Source organism: Cololabis saira, chromosome 17 (genome assembly GCF_033807715.1).
Source record: "Cololabis saira isolate AMF1-May2022 chromosome 17, fColSai1.1, whole genome shotgun sequence".
NCBI lineage: Eukaryota > Metazoa > Chordata > Actinopteri > Beloniformes > Belonidae > Cololabis > Cololabis saira.
In genome coordinates, this window is record NC_084603.1 from 2,832,665 (window position 1) to 2,853,106 (window position 20,442).

The window sequence follows — 20,442 nt, forward strand, 5'->3', positions numbered from 1 at the left end:
TGGACCACTGGTTCTTGGTAACTGTACCAAATATTAATGTCCATGGACCACTGGTTCTTGGTAACTGTACCAAATATTACTGTCCATGGACCACTGGTTCTTGGGGTAACTGTGGTCCAGAGTAAGGGGCCGTGGTCCAGTGGGGAAGTGACATCAATGCAGACGATGAGGTGATGGTTGATGCGTCCTCGATGCTACAAGTACGAATACAGTAATCCCTGGTTTTTTGTGGGGGTTACATTCCAAAAAGAACCCGTGTAGGGTGAAATCTGCCATCTAGGATGGATTAAATTTTGTTTTATTAGATTTATTTTGGGTCGGGTCTCCCTCCAGCCTGCCGGGCCGGGTCGGGTCTTCCCAGGGATGCTGAGTATCGATCCGTCTCTCGTACTAAAATATCATTTTCATGGTTTGTTGTGGACGGGGGAAATCGCTGGAGGCCCCACCGCCACGTATCTGAGGTATTGATCATCTCTGAGGCCTCCTCCACCCGATACGGCGGTTATTTATAGCCGGGCCTCCTCCGTCTCCCGCCGGATCGATGCTGCAGCTCCCGGCTGCTTCCAGCTCACCTCAGACGCATCACTGGAGCAGTCTGATGCACATCACACTGTAACGGTTCATCAGGAAAATCTCATCTCCACGCTGCCGCTGGAATCACGTGTTCAAAATGTCACACGCTTGAATGTCGCTCCTGACATTTGTTGAATGTCACATCGTGGTTGTGCTGCTCGGTAAAACAGCAACAGCAGCAGAAAACAGAGCTGCTGTTCTGCTGACGCAGCAAACGCTTAACGCTGGGAATTCAGGTCACGGATGAATAAATCTGGAGAGTTCAGAGATACTTTAATAATCCCTGAGACTAGAGTTGTTTCTGTCAGCTATCATCTTAGTTTTTATTAGTTTTAGTCACGTTCATTCTCCTTTTAGTCGTGTCAAGATTCAGTCGACTAAAAGTCTGAGCATTTTAGTCTTATTTTAGTCAGAATTGACCATTTTAGTCAAGTTTTAGTCAAAGATTGTATTTAGCCAAACCCATTTTACAATTCAAACAAGGTTATCTTATTATTATATTATTGTTACCTTATAGACTCAAGAATACATTCATTCCGGATACAGAAGACTCTAATTTGAGTTTACAACATATTTATTTTTCCGCATTTCTCCCTATCTTTTTATACGACACATTGGGTTTTATTTTCCACGTCTACGTAGGAAAGTGGATCCAAAGATGGATCTTCTTTTTCTCCCTGTCAGGATTTGACATTTCCCCCAGTTTCAGTTCTGTCCCTCCTGTTTCCCGTCTGCCCTGATTGTCGTCACCTGTGTCTCGTTATCCCCCGTTATATCTAGTATATCTAGTTTGCTCCCTCCATGTTCTCCTCGTCAGGTTTTCGGATTCAGTTTTTGGTCTGCCTCTGATCTCTGACATTTAGATTTTTTCTCGAAATTGTACTTCAACTTTAATCCCAACATTTCAACTTTTTTCTCCACATTTCGACTTTTTTCTCGAAATTGTACTTCAAGTCGAATATGTCGAGAAAAAAGTCGAAATGTCGAGATTAATGTTGAAATACAATTTCAAGAATAAAGTCGAAATTTCGTGAATAAAGTCGAAATTTCGACTTTTTTCCCTCCTTGTTCTCCTCGTCAGGTTTTCGGATTAATTTTTTGGTCTGCCTTTTGATCCTGCTCAGCAGCGTTTTTGGTTTTGCTTTTTCCCAACTCCTGGGTTCCTGCAGGGGGGATCCTGGATCCCTCTCTCATCCGGGACTTCCACCGTGCCCGTCCTGACCAGCCTGGTGGGACGTCAGGAGCCGTCCCTTGAGGGGGGGGTTCTGTCATGTTTCTCAGTTTGGAATATGTTTTTACCTGATCACTCACTCTCCTGTCATTTCAGATCCTGCCACCCTCATCAGCCAGACAGACAATCTCCTCATTCCCCTCACCTGTGCTTCCCCTCCATCTCCACACCTGGTTCCCATGGTGATCAGTTCCCTTTATATACCGGCCCACTTCCACATGCCCTCTGCCAGATTGTCTAGTGATTGCCAAGCTTTCCAGCGTTCCTTAGTCTGTCTGTTTCTGCCTGCCTGCTACGCCCCGGACTGTCTGTCGAGGGAAACCCCCTGAACTCTCTCGCCGGTCGGCCCGGCCCAGAGGGAAACCCCCCGAACTGTCTCACCGGTCGGCCCGGCCCCGAGGGAAACCCCCTGAACTGTCTCGCCGATCGGCCCGGCCCCGAGAGAAACCCCCCGAACTGTCTCGCCGGTCGGCCCGGCCCCGAGGGAAACCCCCCGAACTGTCTCGCCGGTCGGCCCGGCCCCGAGGAAAACCCCCCGGACTGTCTCGCCGGTCGGCCCGGCCCCGAGGGAAACCCCCCGGACTGTCTCGCCGGTCGGCCCGGCCCTGAGGACGGCCCCCCGAACTGTCTCGCCGGTCGGCCCGGCCCCGAGGGAAACCCCCCGAACTGTCTCGCCGGTCGGCCCGGCCCCGAGGGAAACCCCCCTGAACTGTCTCGCCGGTCGGCCCGGCCCCGAGGGCGAGCCCCGGAACTTTGACCATGTGTTGGCCTTTAATTATCGTTATCGTCACATGACCAGCATTTTCATCTCGTCTCGTTTTCCTCAGGTGATAAAGGTTCGTTGACGACGATATTCACGATGGTCATAATTTAGTCATGACAGAAACAACACTAGTCACATGACCACCAGGTTCTTCGCAGCTATTTTAATCTGGGAAATCTGTGAGAATTAGAGCAGCAGGAAATGATCTTGTGCTGCAGATTGCAGCTTGTTCATAGCTGGACTTGGATCTCAGCTCACGTGGCGAGGAGCCGAGCCGGCAGCTCGTTCAGATGAAACTCGCCGAAGCGTCTTTGATCGCTGCAGCTTTGTGGAGAATCTTTCATGTTCGGTTCGTCCTGAAGAGGTTGCTGGTTCGAGTGCCGCTCTGCTCTGCCCTTGAGCCAGGGGTTCAGCCTCCAGCTGTCAGCGACTCGTTTAGTTCCCTCTTGCATCTTTCCCTTTTGTGCTTCAGATTTAAAGCCACACGTGTGCTGAGCTTATCCGCCTCCCTCCTTTAAAACCTTTAAACTCTCAGGTCTGCAGTCTTTCTCTTCGTTTTATTTTCTTTATTTGTGCTTTATTCTCTGATGTTCAGGTTTCAGGAAATACCGCTTATTATCCTACGATTTTTATGTAAAACCAGCGTAAAAATCAGGATTACTTTGGGTCTTTGTAATAAAGAAATTATTTTAATTTCCCCATGTTATCATTTGTTTAGTTTAATATTAGGCCAAGAAAGAAAAAAATGTTCATGCTCCGTCGGGTCGTTCAGGTCTGAGGTGCAGTTGGTGGGTTTTCTGCAGGTCTCTGATCTCTGACATTTAGATTTTTTCTCGAAACATTTCGACTTTTTTCTCGCAATTTCGACTTTTCTCGACATTTCAACTTTTTTCTCACAATTTTGACTTTTCTCCACATTTCGACCTTTTTCTCGAAATTGTACTTCAACATTAATCCCAACATTTCGACTTTTTTCTCCACATTTCGACTTTTTTTCCTCCACATTGACTTTTTTTCCTCCACATTGACTTTTTTCCTCCACATTTCGACTTTTTTCCTCCACATTTCGACTTTTTTCCTCCACATTTCGACTTTTTTCCTCCACATTTCGACTTTTTCCTCCACATTTCGACTTTTTTTCTCCACATTTCGACTTTTTCCTCCACATTTCGACTTTTTCCTCCACATTTCGACTTTTTCCTCCACATTTCGACTTTTTTTCTCCACATTTCGACTTTTTTCCTCCACATTTCGACTTTTTTCCTCCACATTTCGACTTTTTTTCTCCACATTTCGACTTTTTTCCTCCACATTTCAACTTTTTTTCTCCACATTTCGACTTTTTTCTCAACATTTCGACTTTTTTCTCCACATTTCGACTTTTTTCTCCACATTTCGACTTTTTTCTCAAAATTGTACTTCAACATTAATCCCAACATTTCGACCTTTTTCTCGCAATTTTCGCCTTTTTTCTCGCAATTTCGACTTTTTTCTCGACATTTCGCTCAACATTTCGACTTTTTTCTCGACATTTTGACTTTTTTCTCGAAATTGTACTTCAACATTAATCCAAACGTTTTTTTTCTCGCAATTTCGACTTTTTTCTCAACATTTCGACTTTTCTGACTTTTCTGCAGGTCTCTGATCTCTGCAGATCTGGGGCCAAACCTGCTAAAAATGTCTGGTTCTTGGATGAACCAAAACCGTCTCGACTGCTTTTCCCTCGTCAATAATCTTTCTTACTGTAGAAAACTGAATTCCTTCTTGCTCTGAAACGGTTTTACTCTTCCCTGACGGATTCTTCTAAGTCCATCGCTTATGTCTTTCCCTTTTTGCATTATGTCAACTATGGAACAGTATTAGGGCCATGCAGCAGAAAAATATTTGAGGGGGGAAGATTTTTTTTTATTGTGCACTTCGAGAAAAAAGTCGAAATGTGAGATTAATGTTGAAATACAATTTCAAGAAAAAAGTCGAAATTTCGTGAATAATGTCGAAATTTCGACTTTTTTTTCCTCAACATTTCGACTTTTTTCTCTCGAATCACAATAAAAAAAATTCCTCTAAAATTTTGTTTGTTTTTCTTTTTAGATTAATTTTTGTTAAATAATTAAAAGAAAAGTGGTAAAAACATGCTGCTACTGGTTATACTGGGTTGATATTAAGACTCATTTCCTACTGCAACATTAAACGTTACAGTATTTCCCCCTAAGAAGCCTGACAGCATTAACCTCCCCTGTAATTGGGGGTTAATTTAACTTAACCTGAAGTGATTAAAGCATCAAGCATGAAGGTAATTACAGCCGCGGCTTTAATCTGACGGGTCGTTACAGAGGAGATGGAAGGGGGTTCTGGTTCTGGTCTTACCCAAACCTTTTTCTCGACATTTCAACTTTTTTCTCGAAATTATACTTACATTAATCTCGACATTTTGACTTTTTTCTTGACATTTCAACTTTTTTCTCGACATTTCAACTTTTTTCTCGGCATTTTGACTTTTTTCTCGACATTTTGACTTTTTAATTTAATTTAACCTTCAGTGATTAAAGCATCAAGCATGAAGGTAATTACAGCCGCGGCTCTAATCTGACGGGTTGTTACCGAGGAGATGGAAGGGATGGAAGGGGGTTCTGGTTCTGGTCTTACCCAAACCCAGCAGGTCCACGGCCGGCTCCGGGCTCCTCTTGGGGCTGGATCTGCCCTCTGACAGCTGGGGGGAAACACAAGACAGGGAGGAACATCAGCACAAGCTCTGCAAAAGTCATCAGTTCTGGAGATTAACTTGTTATATTACAGCGGAACCGGGCGACGTTACCCTGCGTTCACACTGAAAGCGTCACGGGCGTCATAGGCAGCTGGCTGCCATTCATTTTCTATGAAAGCGCTGCGAGAGGCAGCAGAGGTGTCAATTTGTAGTTGAAAAATCACAGACCGGGATTCCCGAAGCAAGAAGCCTCAATGCAGATTGTACTTTCATGTTCACAAACGTACACTCATTCACATGCACACATGATATATTTCACACACATTTTTTCTGATTTCACTGCCGTTTTTACCTGACCTGCTCATGTGAAACAGTAACTGATGGTTGAGGAGCTGGACGGTCCCAACGATTTTATTTGCTACATCGATCCAACGAAAAATAATTAAAACCCGTGATTATTAATCACAAAACACAGTTTAAACAATATGACCAAATCCACTACGACCCGGTGTGTCAGTGTTCACCACAGACAGACTGCAGCTTCACCGGGACCAACGATGATGATTGATGTTGATCCAGGACCAACCTGGTTAAGGAGCATCAAACTCACTCTTATCTACGCAGAAATAACGTTAAGGAGCATCAAACTCTCTCTTATCTACGCAGAAATAACGTTAAGGAGCATCAAACTCACTCTTATCTACCAGAAATAACGTTAAGGAGCATCAAACTCTCTCTTATCTACGCAGAAATAACGTTAAGGAGCATCAAACTCACTCTTATCTACGCAGAAATAACGTTAAGGAGCATCAAACTCACTCTTATCTACCAGAAATAATGTTAAGGAGCATCAAACTCACTCTTATCTACCAGAAATAACGTTAAGGAGCATCAAACTCACTCTTATCTACGCAGAAATAACGTTAAGGAGCATCAAACTCACTCTTATCTACCAGAAATAACGTTAAGGAGCATCAAACTCACTCTTATCTACGCAGAAATAACGTTAAGGAGCATCAAACTCACTCTTATCTACGCAGAAATAACATTAAGGAGCATCAAACTCACTCTTATCTACCAGAAATAACGTTAAGGAGCATCAAACTCACTCTTATCTACGCAGAAATAACGTTAAGGAGCATCAAACTCACTCTTATCTACCAGAAATAACGTTAAGGAGCATCAAACTCACTCTTATCTACCAGAAATAACGTTAAGGAGCATCAAACTCTCTCTTATCTACGCAGAAATAACGTTAAGGAGCATCAAACTCACTCTTATCTACGCAGAAATAACGTTAAGGAGCATCAAACTCACTCTTATCTACCAGAAATAACGTTAAGGAGCATCAAACTCTCTCTTATCTACGCAGAAATAACGTTAAGGAGCATCAAACTCACTCTTATCTACGCAGAAATAACGTTAAGGAGCATCAAACTCACTCTTATCTACCAGAAATAATGTTAAGGAGCATCAAACTCACTCTTATCTACCAGAAATAACGTTAAGGAGCATCAAACTCACTCTTATCTACGCAGAAATAACGTTAAGGAGCATCAAACTCACTCTTATCTACCAGAAATAACGTTAAGGAGCATCAAACTCACTCTTATCTACGCAGAAATAACGTTAAGGAGCATCAAACTCACTCTTATCTACCAGAAATAACGTTAAGGAGCATCAAACTCACTCTTATCTACCAGAAATAACGTTAAGGAGCATCAAACTCACTCTTATCTACCAGAAATAACGTTAAGGAGCATCAAACTCACTCTTATCTACCAGAAATAACGTTAAGGAGCATCAAACTCACTCTTATCTACGCGGAAATAACGCTAAAATATAAAGAAGGTTCCCAAAGTGTGATCTATGGTGAAATATGAAACTGAAGATGTGCAGCTATATATAGATATATGTAGACTATATACACTTTGTTCCCTCCAGTTCTGCAGCGCAGCTTTAGCCCCGCCCACTGCAGGCCGTTCATGAGAAGTTTAAGAAAACAAAACAACAAAAACAAAGAAAAACAGGTAGTGCAGCCGTCTCACAGCAAGAAGGTCCTGGGTTCGATTCCCGCCGGGGACGCTGTGGGCGCTGAAGTGCGTGTTAGTTCCCCCATGACTTCAGTGCCCACACCCTGGGTGGGGTTGGTGAAAGGATCTTTCTGTGTGGAGTTTGCATGTTCTCCCCGTGTTCCCCTGGGTAGCTAATGTGAGCTACCCTCACAAAAACATGCACACAGTCCTGGGCTCTACTGCCCCCTCTGGCCAACCGGAATAACGTGATCCTTCCACGCGCTACGTCCGGCCGGAGAAGCCTCACCCTGTCTGGTGAAAAGATGCGGCCTGCTCACTCCTCAGGTTAAGGAGGAGACCTGAGCTCAGTGCAGGAACTCCCGGGGTTGGTAGAGGATGGAAATGCACAGGACTGTCAGGTAGGAGCACTGGGTGATAAAATGGGAAAAAAATCGGGGATAGAAAAATATTTAAAAAAAAAAAAAACAAGAAACATTTAGACCCGTGTAAACTCCTGGCGTCCGAAGCAAAACCCTCGACTGATGTCATGAGCTGTTGTTAAACTGAACCAGAGAAGAGTTTCTACCTTTGTTTCAGACAAACAAAGAAATAAACACAGAAAAAATGTTTAAATCTGAGTTTATTTGGGTTTAAATTCTCGTTCGGCGCCTGGAGGCTGATGATGTCATTTTTCGTTCTGCAACTACGGTGGCTGAGACCCGCCATTGCTGAAAATAAAAGTAACGCTGCAAACAGAAACAAACGCCACTGCAAATAAAATAAACGCTGCAAATAAAATAAACACTGCGAAGAAAAAGAAACGCTGCTGCAAATAAAAGAAACGCTGAAAATATAAAGAAACCCCGCTGCAAATAAAATAAAAATACGACGCAAATAAAAAAGCCACAACGGAAGTGAATTACCGGGGACTATTTTTGCTGATGCACCAGTGTTTTTATGTAAGAGGAGAAGAAGAAGACGAAAAAAATTACACGTAGCGATGTTGAACACTAACCTTTTCACTTATTTTCTCGTTCGTTGTTCTTCTTATTCCTCACTCTTATTATTTCTTCCTTTTCACTTACGACCTCTTTTTCGTCTTCTTCTCCTCTCACGTAAAAAACACCGGTGCATCAGCAAAAATAGTCCCCGGTAATTCACTACCGTTCTGGCTTTTTTATTTGCGTCGTTTCTTTATATTTGCAGCGGCATTTGTTTTTATTTGCAGCGTTTATTTTATTTGCAGCAGCGTTTGTTTCTGTTTGCAGCGTAACTTTTATTTTCAGCAATGGCGAGTCTTGGCCACCATATGCAACACCTGGGACAAGATCTTAAGTGGGAAGAAGCAGCTTTATTTTTACACACGTTTATTTATTTATCCGCCCGTACATGTGCAGAGATGAAACTTCTTCTGGGTCACGAGGTGATTGAGAGGGAAAACGTGGAGAAAACTTCTTATTGTCATTCTTATCTCTGTTATTGTTAGCATGCAGAAACCTGCAGACGTGTTCTCCTCCCCTCCGTCTGAATGAGCAGCTATCAGAGCAAACATGGGGGGTTTGGGAGCGAGGGATGGAGAGATTGGGGTCTGTGACCTGCTGGCTGGTAAATAATTAGAAATTAGAGCACTTGAGATTAGCGTGACCTTGTTTGGCCTCGTCTGCAGGATCAGAGCGGGGAGAGGTTCTGCTGCAGAAAAGCTCAGATAGCTGACTTTCCCCGGAGATTTTACCCCCAGATGAAATAAAGCTCCTTAAAAGAGAAAAGAAAACACAGAACGAACACATATTCTGCAGATTTAGACTGGAATATTAACTTGGACTCATGCGGAGTCGTTGCACCCTAAGGTGACAGAATCTGGTATCAGCAGTTCTTCCTCTGGTTAATGTACAGTTTTGTAAACTATTTGTATTTTGCATCTGATTTAATGTTTTGTTGCATCTGCATGTGTCTGTATTTAATTACAGTTTTATGTTTATAACAGCCTTATTCCAACAAATATATGAATATTATTTGCATATCGTTGTGATGATTAAGCATCAGGTCCATTTCAGTGATGCTGATAAACGGTGTAATCTGATTACAATAATGGTAAATAATGTAAGTTCAAGTCAAATATATGTTTTGTATATATATTATATTGTTTAAGGTTGCCTTATGCGCTTTGTGCATTTTGTCCAGTAAGTCTCTGATGGTGTCTGAGTTGTCGTAAACCAGTCTTGGTGTTTTTTGACTTTGTATCCAATGGTTTGAGCTGTTGCCTCATACAGTGAGGAGCTAAGTGAGGCCCACCTCTGATCAATGGGAACTTCCAGGCTCAGGCCTGGTTCAGTCTCAGTCAGCTTTCAGCTGACTAAAGAGCAGCGGAACTCATCACGCACTCCGGCTTTCCTAAAGCCGGGCATACACTGCGATATTTTAAATCGTTTGATTCAGCCCCATCTCACACTGCACGACTAGATTGCGGAGTTCAAAAGTTCAGAGCCCACGATTTATGTTCTCACACTGTACGAGCCGATGCTCTGATGCTCCGTCTGCTCACACTATACGATCATAATCCTCACGTCGGACTTCTGTGTACTGGAACTCGAGGCCGGTTTTGGGGCAGGAGTGGGCTGTTCCCACCCAAACGGGTGTCCTGCCCACCCGATCAAAGGTTATGGGATCCTTTATTTTTTTATAATTACATTTTTTTATATATATAAAAAAAATCCCAAAATATCTGTACCGTTTCTGATTGGGTGGGCACTGCGCATCATTTTTAGACACAACAATGAACGCATACCGTAAAAGTTGTGTCTCGGCGGAGGGACCCGACGTCCCAGCAAAATGAGCACAACAGATAAGAGAAGTGTTCAGAACAGCAGACACTAAAGGCTGATTTATACACCTGTGTCCCGTCAGCCTGAGTGGCTGCAGCTCCTCCACCCTGCCACATTTATATTATATATATATATATTAAACTCTCCCACTCTGTTAAAAAAGTCCTGTGTTTATCTTCATATTTTCATTTGGCCGTGCATTTTCTCCCTGCCGTTTTGAGAGTAGATTTTTTTCCCTCCACAAAACGATGTGACTTTGATTATGTTAACACAGTAACACTTTTAACACTCGGGTTTAACTTCGATAATAGAAAATTTGCATGCTTTATTTAGTAGTGACTTAGTAGTTTTATATTGGTCAATTTTAAGTTTGTATAAAAGGTATCTGTTTTACTTTAGAGAGGAATGTTACAGCGTCAAATTCTGGTTTATCTCTCTCTACCCCGATTTCCTGTCTAGCAACGTTCACTAAAGACCCCTAGGGCCACGAAATCTTTAAAAAAAATTAAATATAATAATAAAAGGCTTCTGTAAACGCAAAATATGTAATTCCACTTGGTCATGTATCCGTTTAACGTTCAGTACTGATGACTTTAAAGCTTCTTGATCAATAAAACGGTTCCTGTCCGTCATGGAGTTGCAGTTGGCAACAGTAATTGCTCCAGATGGAAACATAACGGCTCTTGGAAATCCACCCAGTCTGAATATTTAAGGAGGTTTCTCGCTTAATTAACATTTCCATATCGGTGCCATCAATCAATCGTTCCTGATACGCCTCAGGCTCTTAAGGCTGCTGTAATTAAACCAGTTTTTAAGTTCTCATTTTTATTTCATTTTTCAGTTGGATTATTGAAGTTTATTTAAAGCTACTGCAAGAAGCACATCTGTAGTTTTGATTACACATAAATTATTGATACATGCATTTAAACAACATATGTATCAATACATCAACATGTACACATGTATCCAATAACCTTTCATTTGTGAAGTTATCAAAAACGATGCAAAGTGATATTTAAAGACTGAAGTGTGTTCATGTTGATGGAAACTCTTCATGGGGGGAATCGTGGTGTTCCACAAGGTTCTAAGCTCGGACCTGGACTTTTTTCTTCATAAACGGCTTTAACTGGATAACATTACTAGTCAGCATGGGATTCATTTTTTATTGCAGATGATTGACAGATAAAAATATCCATGAGTCAGATAAAAAATATAAAAGGCCTGGATTATGTTTAATTTCCTGCTTCGAAATTTATAGTCTAGGAACAATGGCCTTCAGATTCCGAGATACCCGAGGTAGAACCAACCACAACAATGATTTTTATTATCTTTAGGGTCTCCTATTAGTGCAATTGGATGTTGTGTTTTTTTTATTTTGAGGGGAAATTTGTTTTTTTGGCTCTTCTTTAGAAATACTCCAAACCCTGAAAAGGGGCCAAGTTGGGCCAGTTCGAATAGGGGAAAAGTGAGAAAAAAAGCTCATAACTTAAGAATGCTCACTCTTTTCTGCATCAAACTTGCTGAGTCATGAACCAGGTGACTGTCCACCATCATCAAACAGTCAGAAAATGATTTACCTGAGAAAATAGTGAAATATAGCACTGTAATCATACCTTTAGTTTAGGCGGAAATTGTACTTTTTGGTAATAAGAACATATAGGACTCCTTCACTTTTTCTCTCATTTATCATAAATCCCTATAAAATATACTATTACTTAGTTGTCTTGAATGCTATTGAATACTAACCAGTGGTTTTATGGAGATATCTGGTACAGTTCTCTTGAAAATGAGATTTCTTTAGACACAGCCCCTCTCTGAAACAGAACATTCCGAATGGAGGATTAGTGGCATAACAGCCTATAAATTAAATATTCTCACTCTGATGGTGATCATATTTGCAGAGGGGAATGCCAGGGGGCTGAACTACATCACCAGATAGTCAGAATGTGACTAACCCAATAAAATTAAGTTTACCTACATTACAAGCCTCTAAAATGGAGATACGCTTATAACAGATTTTTTAAATGTAAAAAAAAAATTCATTTTATTTTGGACGCTTGTTGCTAGGCAACAGTTTATCGTACAGACATCATTACAGCATTGACAAACCCGGGACGCGTTGTATTACAACATATTTTAATGTCATCATGCTAGCTATTACGCTTTTTGAGATATTTAACTAAATTAATTTTTTCAAGCTAACGGAAATTTGGACGCTTGTTGCTCGGCAACACGATATCGCAGAGACATTGATTCAACGTTAAAAGAATCGGAACGATGTGGACTACAACATACTGAGGTTTCATTAGGCTGTTGTTTACAACTTTTGCCAAAGTAGCCAAATTGTCCCATTCTATCCTATGAGGCTTGTAAATGTGGCCCGAACCGCAACGTGCATCCAGGCCTTGGTTTGGTTTATTGGCCATTATTAATAACCCCAAACATGGCAAGAACCACCGCCGACACACAACCAAAACAACCTTAAACACAACCAAAACAACCTTAAACACAGCCACTACAGCCCCAAACCAAAGCAGCGAGAGGGGACGAATGGGCAGTAGGGGAAATTTTCTAGTTGTTATTGCTAATGTTATTGCGCAGGAGAAATGTCATCTAGTTTTGGTCAGGATAAACAGGAAATAGACTGAGACTGTGACAAGAGTTGTTACCATGGTAACACGTAGCAAAAACGGTGGTGTTTTTATGCGTTTTGGCCGTTCGTTTACACGAAAACGTCATAGTCCCCAAAAACGATAATTTCTGAAAATCTTGGCCAAAGTGGAGATTTTTAAAAACCTCGTCTTCACCTTTTTCTTGGAAACAGAGAGAAACTGATATTTAGGCTTCAGAACGTCACATTATGAGACAGAAACGTCACCATGAGCTCGACCTGTGTTTACAATTTGTTTGGCCACCGTCAATATTTTCTTGTATTTTACCTGTTTTATATTCTAACGTCACATTCAAAAGTAACTCCACTTCTCTGTCACTCCAAACCAAAGACTCTGGTTCATCTTGGAAGTAACTGGAAGTTACTTGTGTCATTTGTTGATGTTTTTTTCCAGGATTCTGATTGGCTAGCATGACTTTATCTTCTCGTTACACTGCCCCCTGTAGGTTTGGCTGCTCATAGCACCTTAACAGATATTTATGCGGGTTTGTGTAAATGATGGTATTTTTCAAAACGTAGACGTGGTCTAAGACTTCTGTACCCGCTGTCTACTGTACACAAGAACCTAACTACGTATAAGTACTTCACACATCACTAAATATAAATAAATATCCCTTTAACCAACTTGAAATGAAACGCGAGCCCAGGGAAGCAAATGTGCAAATTTAAGGAAGTAATATGAAACATGAATATAAATATGAGAGGCTTAAGGACAAGATACAGTCACTCACATTCTGTTATGAGTAAAACGCTGCTTCACCTCTGAAACTGATGCATATGTCTGGAGTATTAACCTTCAAATCTGCTCTGGCGACTGATTCCTTTACGCTGCAGGATGATAGCAACCATCTTTCTTCCCGACGGTACTCACTTAGACTCTGTACAAAAGGTCAGAACATATAGACTTTCTCTAAAGTTCTTATTAACATATTCCACGGAGGTTTGCATCCTTGAGTGTGTGTGTGTGTGTGTGTGTGTGGGTGCGTTGGTACATGTGTTTTAACAGGACGATAGGTCAGGATACACACCACACTAGAAGGACAATTTGGATTAACAGGACAGGAGCAGTGTCCTGCTAATTCACATAAAATTCTAAAAATGTAGAATGGTTTCTATTGGTCTACTAACACTAAATATGAAAAAAAAACGAAGATGTCCGTTTAATTCATATAAACCTGATTTTGTGTATAATTTGTGTATCACCACAGCAGCCCCCTATGGCAGGTTGTGAATTAGCAAGACCTCATGAATATTCACACAGTGTCTTCTTCTGATTGGTTGTCTGCCAGAAGGTCCTGATAATTATTACACTGTCCTTCTAATTCACGTGTCGCTATTTACACTGGTGATGATTTGGGAATATGATTACTCTCTATGCTATAAAACTAAAGATTTTATAAAGGTTAGTTGGTGCCCAAACGCAACGTTTTAAACTTAATGTAATATCTGTTGTTTAACTATGCAACATCTTTCCCAAATGACAAAAAATAATATAAAATAAAAAAATGGCTACTCGACCGATAACTTGTGCTGATGGTGTACCAATTTTATTTTTTTATTTATTTTGTTTTATTATTTTATTTAATTGTCCAATCTTGAAATGTATATGACACCAAAAATATGCACAAGGAAGGAAGCAAGGAAGCAAGGAAGCAAGGATGGATGGATGGATGGATGGATGGATGGATGGATGGAAGCAGCAACGTTGCAGCTGCAGTCCCAGTATTTTCTGCTGACGTTTGCATCTTAAAGGTTGAAATGCTGTAAAACAACATTTATTCTGATTTGAAGTCAACTCACACCCAAAGAAACCACAAAGAAAACAGAGTGAAGGAACGAGGGAGACGAGGCCAACGTGGAGGAAGAGAAAAGCTGGTCTGTCAGCACAAACAAGTCTCTCACACACACACACACACACACACACACACACACACACACACACACACACACACACACACACACACACACACACACACACACACACCATCTCCTTGACACTGCGACTCTTCGACAGCAGGAGCAGCTGATAAGGAGGACTGGGATGAAAGGGAGATGAACAGCACATCACATCTCTGCCAGCACACACACACACACACACACACACACACACACACACCCATCACATCGTGGATGTAAACACACGTCGACATCAAGGGAAGAATATCTGCAGGTCAACAGCGAAGCTGCAGCCTCCTGATTAGCATGAAGCTTGATAGCTGCTTCCACTCAGATCTGCTTCCCAACAAGTTCCTGAATAAACGTGGCCTAAGACTCCTACATTTCTTTATGATAATTAGTGCCACGGCTGCGCCAGAGGCACTTCTCCTCCACAGCTATCAATAGCAATGGAGGAGGAGCGCCTCGGGCCAGAGGCACTCTTATTATTGCTCAGGCTTATTATTTATTTTTCCGTATAAACTTTGGCGCGTAACTAGTCCCGCAGCTTTGAGAAAACGCGAAAAGTAAAAATGTAGAAACGTGCGCCCTAATCGGGAATTGAGTGGTATGACTTTTATTAGCGATTCGTGCGCACGTTTTTGCGCAACGTGCGCTTTTTGGGCCATCCGGAACGCATTGGGAGAACTTTGGGGCCTCACCACTCACACACCGTTACTCGAAAAATTCTGAACCGATTTAGAAACTTGTAGGCCCTGAATTTAACTACAGTCCTGTGAATTTTCGGAGTGATCGCACAAATAGTTTTCACACAAAGTGCAAAAACATTTCCAAATTTCCAAACTAATGGGGAGATTTTCCCATGTATGTGTGTGGCGCAGCATGTCACAAAAGCCTACTGTGGATGGGAGAAGGTAAAAAAAAGCCAAAATTCACCTTTTTTCTGAGTCACCTAGCTTTCTCATACTTGCACGTAGAAATGTCATTCAAACTTCAAAACGGAGGAAAACTGCTCTTCTCTCTCCAAACCCCAAACAGTTTTTTCCTAAGATGTACACTTTTCAAGATATGAGCACACAAGCGAGGACTGGAAATCACTTTTTCGTCAAATCTAGAGTGCGGGTGTCGGTTGGTAGAGTGTGAGAAACAGCAAAAAATAACCAAAATTTTTATTTGTAACTCGAGCTCACGGCCAAACCGTAAAAAGGAGACAAATAATTTTTGGTCAGAATGTAGACATAGGTGTTGGGATTCATAAAATGTGACTTTGACACGCGGGGTATGAACAAAATTTAAACGGGGGGGGGGGGGGCTTACTCACTCATTTTAAGGAATATCTGAATAAAATTAAGATAGTCAGAATCTGCCGGCTTCTGTGTCTCTCACAATGTTTTCGTTTTTTTGGCTAAGACCTACGGTTTGATCACAAATCGGAGTGATTTGAGACCTTGTCAGAAGCCAAAATCTGGGTTTTTCTCACAGCAAAACCAGAAAGATACTTCCGGGAGGTTCTTGTTGCCGTGGCAACCAGAAGTCACTGCTGACTCATTCCTTCAGCCAGAACTCACATGACTCAGTCAATAAAGACTTCATGTGAAATCTGACTCCTGACCTTTGACCTTAGCCAACCCCCCAAGTAAAGTACAAATCCTCAAAAAAACTACTTAAGTAGTGTAACGAAGTACATCTACTTGGTTACTATACACCTCTGGTGTTAAGTGAATAAGAAGATAAACAAAGAAGCAGCACTGCAGCTGCAAATATGGAAATTAAGATAATACAGTCTGTTGCCTCTAATGCAAAGAGCAATAAATCGAAATAAAGTGCATCACAAAGTATCAGCACTAGAGATGAATCTAAATATCCTCTGAACTTTGATGAACTTTTAGAAGCATGAAATCATTCACAGGTGAACTGTAATCAAACAGATGAGCAACTTTAATTACTGCCACTATTAACGGAATTGGAGTAAACAATATAAATACTGTCGTAACGAAGAGAAATTATTTGACTGCAGTGGAAATGAGTTAAGAGAATTCTGTATGTGAGAAACAACACATAAAGCTGCTTCTAAAGTGACTAAAACAGTAACTTAATGTAATATCTGTTGTTTAACTATGCAACATCTTTCTCAAATGACAAAAAATAATATAAAATAAAAAAATGGCTACTCGACCGATAACTTGTGCTGATGGTGTACCAATTTTATTTTTTTATTTATTTTATTTTATTATTTTATTAAATTTTTTTTTGTCTGGAGGTGTATTTAGTATTTTAAAGTGACTTCTCAGAATGTTCGAGGGACGAAAGTGAAAATCCCTTTTGCTATCCCCTTACAAATGCATCTTCTTTTTGAGTTCTTCTTGATTTATTTATTTGGTATTCGTTTTGGATTGACTTTACATCGGATTTTGGTTGATGATTGGTTTTATTTATTCATTGATTGATTTATTTTTTTATTTTTTATGAAAAAAAAATACCTGATTGATACTGTAATGATGTGAATCTTGTATAACTGAATTTACTTCTCTAATAAAAAGTTTAATAACAAAAAAAAAATGACTAAGATTCAAACCTTGATTACAAACAAAACGAGCCGGGTATTTTAGAGGCCCATGTTTGCGTCCGTCCGTCTGTCCACAACTACTGCCTTCTGGAGGTGTAAACCGGCCTAATCTGTTACAATAAATGCTTTTTGAAAGCAATATAAACTTTATTAGATTTGAATAGCAATGAAACTCTCTGAAAGCGTCCCGGCGGAGTGATATTTCATCCCCCGTTTCTCATTTGAACCTCCACGTTCGTCCTTTCAGCCCATCAGACGGTTTAAATGTGTTTCCGCCTCATTAAATGATAATTCAGGTCTGTTTTGATGGTTACCGGCAGCAGCTGAGAACTTTACTCCCAATGTTTAGCTTCTGTAGATATTTATTACGGTTTCTCGTTATATTTGCGTTCTGCAGCGGTGATCAGCTTTCACCTCAAATTTCAAATAACATCCTTCCAACAGAAAACAGAAACAGAAACCGTCCTGAGGAACTTCCCCTAGGAAATCTGTCTCTCTCTCTGCTAGCAGGCAAACTATTCTCCATGAAAACACAACTTCTGAATGTTTTATTGAGTTTAACCCCTTCCTGTACGCCCCTAAAAGGATGTACTGAATTTAAAACAACGATATATTTGCAGCTACAAGGTGAAAGAATCTGGAGTCAGATATAAGTAAGACGTGCCAGATTACCAGAGGTTTATAATTCAGTCAGAGTCGATGAATCAACTCAATTCAATGCGATTCAGTTTCTGCAAGGCCGAACCTCAGGAACAGCTTGATCAATGACGCTCATTTACACCAATATCAAAAACACACAAGGCTTCAGGTTTTATCCAACCAGAACACAGAGAATGTTTTATGTTTGATGGAGATGTTTTAATTCTGCAGAACTGAATCTAGCAAACAGATGGACGTCTGAACTCAAGAGTTTTCTTGGTTTGGGTTCATTAAGTCGCTCGGTGCTGAAGAAGCTCGAATCTAAACCGGTGAAATGTAAAGGTCAGAACTTTCTGGATAAAACCACGATGTGTCCAAACAAGGGATAAAAACAAGGAATAACGATGATGCATGTATGGACGGACGGACGGACGGACGGACGGACGGACGGACGGACGGACGGACGGACGGACGGATCTGGAGATCTGAGGGGGTTCAACATCTGTACCTTGCTGTTGTTGAGTCTCTCTCCTTTGTCAGCATCCTTGTCTTTCTTCTTCTCCTCTTTTTTCTTTTCCTGTTCATTCTGCAAAGAGGAGAGAAAAAGAGGTGGTTTTTACTCATTTTACTCATGGTGAGGAGGAGGGAGGAAGGAGGGAGGAGTGGTGCTGCTGCTGTAGCAGAGATTTAGAGATGGAGGAACGGAGAGAACAGGGAGCAGCAGGACGGAGGTCGGAGGAGAAGCGTGGAGGGGAGAGAACAGGGAGAGCAGCAGGACGGAGGACGGAGGAGAAGAGTGGAGGGGAGGCAGCGCAGAGCTAATTAGAGCCAACGCTCCGGCAGAGCAGCTCGTTCAGCCTGGCAGCTGCAGAGCCGTTAGCAGGACGTAGCGCAGCTTCAATTAGCCTGGACTGACCTGCGTGGGACTAGATCGGACCGGAGCTGGACCTCGTATCCAACAACACATGTAGTTCTGTTCTCTGTTACATCTGAGGGCTTTCTAGGGCAAGAAATCAGACCACGTGGTGGAATCTGAAGATAACATAAGTGAGAGAAACCGTTCCCAGTCAGCAGTTTGATGGAGGTTATAAAGACTGGGATGTAAGAATTATTAAATTACTGGGAAAAACAAACACTAGTGAATCGAGGCCTGGGCCGACGCGGCATAATTCACAAATGCACACGCCGATCCACAAATGCACACGACAAAATTCACAAATGCACAGACCGATTCACAAATGCACAGACCGATTCGCAAATGCACAGACCGATTCGCAAATGCACAGGACAAAATTCACAAATGCACAGACCGATCCGCAAATGCACAGACCGATTAGCAAATGCACAGACCGATTCGCAAATGCACAGACCGATCCACAAATGCACAGACCGATTCACAAATGCACAGACCGATCCGCAAAAAGCACACGACAAAATTCACAAATGCACAGACCGATTCACAAATGCACAGACCGATCCGCAAATGCACAGACCGATCCGCAAATGCACACGACAAAATTCACAAATGCACAGACCGATTCACAAATGCACAGACCGATTCACAAATGCACAGACCGATCCGCAAATGCACACGACAAAATTCACAAATGCACAGACCGATTCACAAATGCACAGACCGATCCGCAAATGCACAGACCAAATCGCAAATGCACAGACCGATCCGCAAATGCACAGACCGATCCGCAAATGCACAGACCGATCCGCAAATGCACACGACAAAATTCACAAATGCACAGACCGATTCACAAATGCACAGACCGATCCGCAAATGCACAGACCGATCCGCAAAATGCACAGACCGATTCACAAATTCACAGGACAAAATTCACAAATGCACAGGACAAAATTCACAAATGCACAGACCGATTCGCAAATGCAGACCGATCCGCAAATGCACAGACCGATCCGCAAATGCACAGACCGATCCGCAAATGCACAGACCGATCCGCAAATGCACAGACCGATCCGCAAATGCACAGACCGATTAGCAAATGCACAGACCGATTCGCAAATGCACAGGACAAAATTCACAAATGCACAGGACAAAATTCACAAATGCACAGACCGATTCGCAAAGGAACAGACCGATCCGCAAATGCACAGACCGATCCGCAAATGCACAGACCGATTCGCAAATGCACAGACCGATTAGCAAATGCACAGACCGATTAGCAAATGCACAGACCGATTAGCAAATGCACAGACCGATTAGCAAATGCACAGACCGATTAGCAAATGCACAGACCGATTAGCAAATGCACAGACCGCTTCACAAATGCACAGGACAAAATTCACAAATGCACAGGACAAAATTCACAAATGCACACGCCGATCCACAAATGCACAGAACAATTCACACGTGCGTAGGACAAGATACACAAATGTAATCTTGATGCACACACAAATATAACCTGATTTACAAATGTTTTTTTGTCTGTGAGCTGCGCTGGATTTTGTGTGTGACTTTTGAGACTCCCCTGACGTGATTCGATCCACAAATATGTTTTTCTTAACACGGAAGAATCTGCGACTAATCAGATG

The 20,442-nt window shown here is 41.7% G+C and overlaps 1 protein-coding gene across 1 annotated transcript in view; it reads right to left on the reverse strand.

The window, feature by feature from the left end:
* Positions 1-20,442, reverse strand: part of LOC133464037 (stromal membrane-associated protein 1-like) — a 100,457-nt gene that overhangs the window by 23,338 nt on the left and 56,677 nt on the right. The window contains exons 5-6 of the mRNA XM_061745975.1: positions 18,389-18,466; positions 5,214-5,277 (exon numbers count right to left, since the gene is read on the reverse strand). Coding sequence (XP_061601959.1) covers positions 5,214-5,277; positions 18,389-18,466 — 142 coding nt within the window. The remainder of the gene's footprint in view (positions 1-5,213; positions 5,278-18,388; positions 18,467-20,442) is intronic.